This window comes from Callorhinchus milii, unplaced genomic scaffold, assembly GCF_018977255.1.
Source record: "Callorhinchus milii isolate IMCB2004 unplaced genomic scaffold, IMCB_Cmil_1.0 Scaffold12, whole genome shotgun sequence".
Lineage (NCBI taxonomy): Eukaryota > Metazoa > Chordata > Chondrichthyes > Chimaeriformes > Callorhinchidae > Callorhinchus > Callorhinchus milii.
In genome coordinates, this window is record NW_024704753.1 from 13,229,445 (window position 1) to 13,237,276 (window position 7,832).

General features: G+C 44.5%; 1 protein-coding gene across 1 annotated transcript; it reads right to left on the reverse strand.

Moving 5' to 3' along the window:
• Positions 1–945: 945 nt before the first annotated feature.
• LOC103176640 (toll-like receptor 7) lies at positions 946–6,519 on the reverse strand. The gene is made up of 2 exons (XM_007890298.2): positions 6,495–6,519; positions 946–4,312 (listed from the first exon to the last, which is right to left on the reverse strand). The coding sequence occupies exons 1-2, from the start codon at positions 6,504–6,506 to the stop codon at positions 1,202–1,204; spliced, it is 3,123 nt and encodes a 1,040-aa protein (XP_007888489.2). The 5' UTR covers positions 6,507–6,519; the 3' UTR covers positions 946–1,201.
• Between the last annotated feature and the right edge of the window lie 1,313 nt (positions 6,520–7,832).

Below are 7,832 nucleotides of genomic sequence, written 5' to 3' on the forward strand. Positions count from 1 at the left end.
CACCGGACTAGAGTATGATCAAGGCAAGAACAATACTGAAATCTATTGCTTCATCTCCTCTGCAGTGAATAGGAGGCAATTTGCATTTAGTTAGATAAGACCTTAAACAGTCTTTCTGTTGGGGAACGTCCCTCACCTACAAATCCCTTCTCACCAAGAATCTCCCTATCTCTCCGATGTCTTCTTATCGCACTCCACCACTTGCTCTTTCTGCTCTGCTAACTCAGGTTTCCTACATGTGTCCCAGTGGCTGAGCTTTGAGATTCTACCCTTCCAACCTCTGGAACTCCCTCCCTCTACTTCTCTGCCTCACTCCCTTTCTATCTGTCGTTGCCTCAAAACCTATCTCGTTGATTACCTCAATTGTCACAACCTCCTCCCTCCCTTTTCCCTGCTCAATATCGCTTCCCACCACTTCGAAGCACTCTGAGATGGGAAGGGTGCTACAGAAATGCAAATTGTTGCTGGTTAAAGTCAACAGTTGTAGGAAACAGGTTGTTATTAAAAGGGGCACATTTCTCTTATGGAGTCCGAAAGGTGTGCTCTAAACCATACCACAAAACCAACCATATGCACCAAACTAATCGTTCTCAGCTCACTAAAGAACGATACTTATGTTTTGCAACTGATCCTGAAAGATGGGGATTTTGCCATATCAAATCAGAGATGTGATAAATTAAGATTTATTTATTTGGAACTCAAATATGAAATTGTGGTCTTCAAGATTAATAGTGGTAGATTATAGATTATAATAATCCTTTCATTTGATACAATGCTTTATTACATTGTCAAGACATCTCAAAATGCTTTGTAGGATATACTGTAAAGTGTAGTGACTGTTTATTTTGTAGTCATTTTGTGCACAGTAAATGTTCCACAAACAATCTTGAAGGGAATGACCAATTTTATTCGCAGAATGTTGACCAGGACACTGTCCCCCTGAACAGACAGACGGGATCTTGGTTTAACATTTTATCCACAGGACAGCCCTCCGACATTGCAATCTCCTCCCAGAGCTGCTTTGGCATGTCATCTTAGATTTTATGAGTTCAAAATCCCAATATAGTGCTCAAACCTACTGTCCTCTGACTCAGAGGTAAGAGTGCTACCAACTGAGTCAGGCGACTCTGACTCTGGTGAGATAAGCCCTACATCCTTGACACATCTGGAGGAATCGACATTCATGGCGACCTCTGCAGCTCTATTGCCAGGATGTGTATTGCAAACTTTCATAGGGTAAGAAACCTCCACTAAAGTTCTGATCGTACTGTAAGCGATTGTCTCTCGCCAATATTCTCTGCAGTTTGTACCAGAAATAGTGCTCAGCATGAGGGTTCTTTGGCCATTTGAGCACAGAGGCCCTGCACAGTTTCTTCCGTAGCTGAAGATACTTTGACTCCTTCAGGGACCCATCCAGCAGGACCAAGACGATGACGTCCGTCTTCTCATCCAGGAGGCGCTGGTGAGCAATGAAGAATGCCTGCCTCAACATCCCACTTACAAAATGGCCATTTGTCAGGATGAAGACCGTTTTCCTGCTTTTGTAGATGGCATCGTAAAGGTTTTCTATTGATGTCTTTCCTGGGATCCAGTCTCTCTCCTCAAGGCAGAGCTTGGAACTGAGTGGACCTCTCTTCTCAAGGTTGACCACGAGTTCGTGATAGACCCAATCAGCCACCGCCTCATGAGCAGTGTCAAAAACTATAAAGGCGTCGTACTGCAGGGTGCCGGAAGGGGTTGTTTTGCTGCCTTGCACTTTGGCAGCAATGACATGGAATGTGTACCAGAAATCCCAGCCAAAGAGTTTCTGTAAGATGGGCAGGAGCGTGAAGACGACTGTCACCAGAAAAGACAAGATGAACCCTACGCTACCGTAGATTTTCTGGCAGGAAAGAGGATCTGTCAGCAGGATGCTTTTCCCTTGTTCAGACTCTGGAAAGCCACATTTCCAATCTGTGGTAAGATACGCCAGGGTTACTTTGGTATCTCTTATGAAGCGAATGAACCAGTCGGAATCGCAAGTACATCTGAAGGGATTTTGGCTTAGGTTGAGGATGCTCAGTCTCCTCAGTAGCTGAGGGGGGAAGCTGTCTGCGTCTAAGAGCTTGATGAAGTTGTGGCTCAAATCCAGGTGGGTCAGACCCACCACCTTTGAAAAGAAGTCACTGTTCAGCTTGCGGATTTTATTTTTACGGAGAATAAGTTGGTGAAACGTTTGGGGAAAGTAATATGCTCTCTTTGGCAGCTGTTTGAGATAATTGGAGCTCAGGTCAAGCATTTCCAGGGCGGTCAGATTGCTCAGGCTGTCCCAGGGGAAAAAGTTGATCTTGTTGTTTTTGATGTAAAGCTGTCTCAGGCTTTTGGGAAGCTGGAGCATGGCCTCCCGGGGCACAGTCAGAAGCTTGTTGTTGGAAATGTCCAGCATGGTCAAGTTGTACAGGTTGGAGAAAAAGTTCAGGTAGGTGTTCTCTCCACTTTTCCACATGATGTTGAGTGAGTTGCCATTGAAATGCAACGTGTTTAAAGATTTGCTGTATAATTCTTTTGTCACTCGCTGACCTATTCGATTGTGCGCAAGGTTCAGGACCCTAAGGTTTTTGAGATTATTGATGAACATGAAACGGTGGCCCATGCCTTTCATTTGAAATGTGTAACTGTTGTAGCTGAGATCTAAAACTTCCAACTTGGGTATCTCAGTGAATGCCTCTTTATAGTAGAAATCAATCCTGTTGTGGGAGAGGTCGAGTCGCTTTAAATTCTTGAGGTGGGTGAACTGTTTCCCGTTCAGTGACTGGGTCATGTAATTACAGGACAGAAGGAGACACTCTATATGTTCCAATCCCACAAAATCCTCTTGCTGAATATCTGCAATGTTGTTTGACGACAGGTCAAAGACTTTATCTGATTTGGGGTCACAGAAATGTTGGTGAGATTTGCTGAACTGCGGCTCCTCAGAACTTCTCTCGATAATGTGCTGTCGATCACTGGCTGTTGACGCGATGGAAAAACTTTTATCCCCAGGACCATTAGGGCAGCAATATCGCTGGGAAAAGGAAATTTTGTTTTGAGACATGCCAATGTATCTCAGTGACGTATTATTGGCAAAGAGTTTCATGCTTATGTGCTGGATGAAGTTCATTCGGAAGTTCACGACCTGCAGGTTGGGGAGACTCAGCAACGGTGACAAGTCAGTCTTATTCATGTTCTTGAAGAAAAACCCGTCGATAAGAAATGTGGTCAACGATCTCAGGTTTCGAAAGGAGGGCGGGAGGGACAGGGTCGGAAAGGTTTTGTTTGGCTGATAATTATACATTACATTGAGCACTTGGAGTTTGGGGAGGGCCTGGTAGAAGGTGGCATTCTGGATTTCATTAGCAAGGAAGTTATCGGACAGATCCAGGACTGTGAGGTTCTCCAGTGATTCGAATATCTTGTCCTCAATGTGATTGAGAGAGTTACCCCTGAGCACCAATGTTCGCAGTTGGTGTTGATGGAGGAAGGCGTCATGAGATAGCTCGATGGACTTGTTGTCCTTACAAGGGAAGCAGGGCTGAGCTGCATGGTCACATCTCTGGCAGTTCCAAGCCAGCAGGAGATATTCCAATTGAGTGAGATTTCTGAAGTCCTCTGCGGAGATACTGGGGATCTTGTTCTCGGAGAGATCCAACATTTTTAAGTCTCTGGGAAGAGCCTTGGGCACAGTGGTTATGTTGTTGAACTTCAGGTCAAGGGTCTGCAGTTTAATCATGTTTTGGAATGTATCTCCCTCAATCGTGAAGGAAACATTGCATGGGTTCTTGTAGAAACAGTTCTTTCCAATGTAAAAATGGAGCAGGTTGGCGATATTGGAGACATTATCGAATTGCAGTTTAGCAACATTGTTCAGCTCGAAGTTTAAGATTTGGAGGGAGGTGGGCAGGCCTGGTATGATTGTCAAGCTGTTCCCTGCTAGATTTAAGGACGTTAAATGGTGGAGACGAACGAAAGCTCCGGGCTGTATGGTCACTTGGCAATCCAGCCCTGGAGGTCGCATTTTCCCGGGCAAACAGTTCATGCTCAAATCCAAATTCTCCAGTGACGGGAGCCCGGAAAAGGCATCGAGTTCTATCAATTCCAGGTGATTGTTGTTCAGAAACAGGTTGGTGATATTTGCTGACTTAATTTTTGGCACTGAGGTCAAATCCCGTTTGCTGCAATCTACATTGGCAGAGCTCACGTTGCCATCACAGGGCAGATAAATGGGAAAAATGCCCATCACGAGGCAGCTGTTGATGAGCACAAGGCAGATTTGACAGCAGTTTCTCCAGGCTCCCTGAAATAAATGGAGAAAGGAGAATGTTTTTTATCACTATAATAATAATAAATTTGATACAGCACCTTATCATGTCTTTGAGATGTCTCAAAGCGCTTCACAGAATATATTGTAAAGTGAATTGACTGTATATTTGTGGGCGAACGTGGCAGCCAAGTGTGCACAGCAATGTCCCACAAACAGTCGTGTATTGAGTAACCAAATTATTTTTATTTATTTTGAAGGAATTATTATCCCCGGAAAAGCAATCTACCAGTCGACTAACACTCGGGTTCCTACTTACTGCTAGGTAAACAGAGGCGTGTGGAATAAGGGCACTTGCCCAATGTTTCATCCTGCCGGGAATCGAACACACATCCTCTCGTTTGGGAGGCGAGCATTCTAACCACTAAACTACAGAACTCCACACTCTTCATATGACTCAAGTTGGTTAATCTTTGCAATTGTTGTAAATCTCAGTCTGGCTCAGTCAGCAGCTCTCACCGCTATTAATCAGAATGATTGTCAAGTGAGTTCCTTTTCTTACGTAGGCACAAACACCAGAAGCCATTTTGCACACATTAATTGGGACATTTGTTGGCCAGGACACTGGGAGAAACTCCCTTCTCTTTTCAAAGAGAGTTTCTTGGCCTGCACGCCCCCACCCCCACCCCAACCCCCCACCCCTTCAAATTTGGATAGCTCTTTTCAAAGATGGGCTGGATGGCCTCTTTCTGTGCTGTATAATTCTATGATTTTAATGAAACTAACCATGCCCACTGACTGTCTGATCACCTGCTCCTAGTTTTAAGGAGCGGGTTGAGATGCCATCCCCCAAAATGCCCTCTTTCCTGTGACGTATCCTCCATTACACCCGCTCACTTCCACTCTTTTACTGCCCTCCCCACCTCCCCTCCCTTCTCAACTGCCCCACAGCTTCCCTCTGTTCCAGCCTGGGAATCCTGTCCGACAGTAGCCACCCTGACTGTCCCATTCCTCATTTCCACCACAAGCGCCCGGGAACGGATCTCTCTTCTGTCATTGACATTCCCATGCTCCCTATCAGTATTCCTCCTCCCCACATCCTAAATACTCCTCTGCTGCCTGTCCTCTCTGCATCGCCCTGCAAAATGTCCGCTTTCTCCAATAAAACTGTCAATGTCCACAACCTCATTGTCAATGAAAATGTGGCATTCTCGCCCTCACTGAAACCTGGTTCACCCCGGGTGACAGCTTTCCCTTTCGCTGAGGCCACCCCACCTGGTTACACCTACCATCATACCCCAGGACCCAACCATCACAAATTGTGGCTCTCATCTCCAGGTCTTCACTGGGTCTTTCTCCTTACTCCTCCAGATCCTTCCCCTCCTTTAAAGCACATCCCTCTTTATCCTTCATCTAATGTTTCTCTTAAAATTTTCCTCATCTACCGCCCCACCCAAACCCTCCTGGACTTTCCTCTCTGACATTTCCACCCTCCTAACTTCTCTCTACCTCCTCATCTGAGGCGACTTCAACTCCCAAAGATATCTGACTTCCTGTCCTCCTGCAAAGATCTTACCTCCTCAGTCACTCTCCTCTACAACTCCCTCTCTGTTACCCTTGACATTCTTGCCCCCGTCACCTCCCACAAAGCCTCCTACTCCCGCAAGTCCAAACAGAAATTTAAAGATCTCTCTTTTTCATTTCACAGAGCTGGGAAATTTTGCATACAATTATAATAAACATTATGGAATTGAAAGAGGCCATTTGGCCCAACTAGTCCATGCTAGTTTATACTCTGCATGAGGCTCCATTCCTATTTACTCTTGTACACCTCTCTTCTCTTCTCCCTCATAAATATGTTACAGTAAAATTGTGAAACCATGAAATCACCGAAATTAGGAGTCAGGGATTTCATGAAAAAGTGGTCATTTCATCATATTGATAACATTTTAGCTTTGCTTTGAAGCATTTACAATGGTTGGTCTGACATTTCTTCTAACTGCAGAAATATCGGTTTAATGTCTCACCTGAAGGTCGGCACCTCCGACAACACAACTGTTCTTCTGAACATTACACTGGGGCGTCTGCCTATTTCATGTGAAAAATTAGGATTTGGTTTTTGCTAAAGCTCTGACTGTGGTATATCCCAAGATTCTGACCTGCCTGTCAGTAAATAGTTGGAAAGCCATATAAAAAGTAAAATTTTTAATACACTTACTGCGCTACACATATTTGCCAGATTTGTCTGCAGTTTCTGTCTCAGAAGACTGTAGTAATCCAATCCACAGTGACTGCAGCCTCTGTTCAGCACTGACTTGAGAAGTGCTCCAATGAGCTGGGGATACAATGATCCCCTGAGATGTATGAATATTTAAATAACATTGTGATGCTCTTCGCAGTTTCATTTCTTCTCTGAAATTGGAAACAGTTGCAGCATGACTAGGTGCTGATAAATTAAAAATATTCTTGAGGTCTATTTTGGGTAAACCTCCCGTATGTTAATCAAAACCGCAGATACTGTCACACAACATTTGAGAATCAGATCTGCCCTCTCTTCAGCCTGGGAGACTATAGAGGAGACTTGTGGAGGTTTATTTTCTATCTATCTTCTTCTATACTAATAATCTATCTTCTATACCAATAAAATGACAATGTCTGTCTGCGTTTCAAGAAGGATCTCAATAACCGATTGGTGTAGAGACATGATTTATACCTCATTGGAAAGGTCTTGCATCTGAGAGTGACATGGGCATATCTGTTTTCAGGTATCTCCTAACGTTCATGAGTTATTTTTAGTTTTGTGTTGGTCACTGCAGTTACACCTGGTGGCTGCTGAGTCAAAGTGGCGCTGTGGCATCGCGCGTCTCAGAGCAGCTATTTATGTACGCACACGCTACAGTTACACCTGATGGATGCACTGGCTGACTGTGGGCTGTGGCGTCACAAAGCACGCACGTAGCGACAAAACTACATCGCAACAACAACAACAAAATTACATTTTTAAAGCGCAGAGACCTCCCACTGAGTCCTCCCAAAAGGCGTCCTCCCACAGAAGTCCTCCCAGATGAGTATAGATAAAGATGACATTTTTGTCTGTGTGTCTATATTCCATACTGGATCCTTTGGTTGCAAGCGAAGCCGCAATGGGTACAGCTAGTAGATTATAAATGAGATTGAGAAAGTAAACGCAGAATTATACTTGTTATTTAAAAACATAAGAACATAAGAATCAGGAGCAGGAGTAGGCCATTCGGCCACTCGAGCCTGTGCCCCGCCATTCGATAAGATCATGGCTGATCTTCTGACCTAACTCTAATTACCTGCCCTATCCCCATATACCCTAATCCCTTTATTTTTTAAAAATCTATCAGTCTCAGCCTTGAAGATGTTCAAGGACTGAGCATCTACAGCCTTCGGGGTAGAGAATTGCATCATTTCACTATCCTCTGAGTGAAGAAATGTTTCCTCAACTCTGTTCTAAAAGGCTGACCCTTAATTTTAAGACTGTGACCCCTGGTTATAGATTCTCCTGCCGGGGAAACAGACCCTCAGTGTC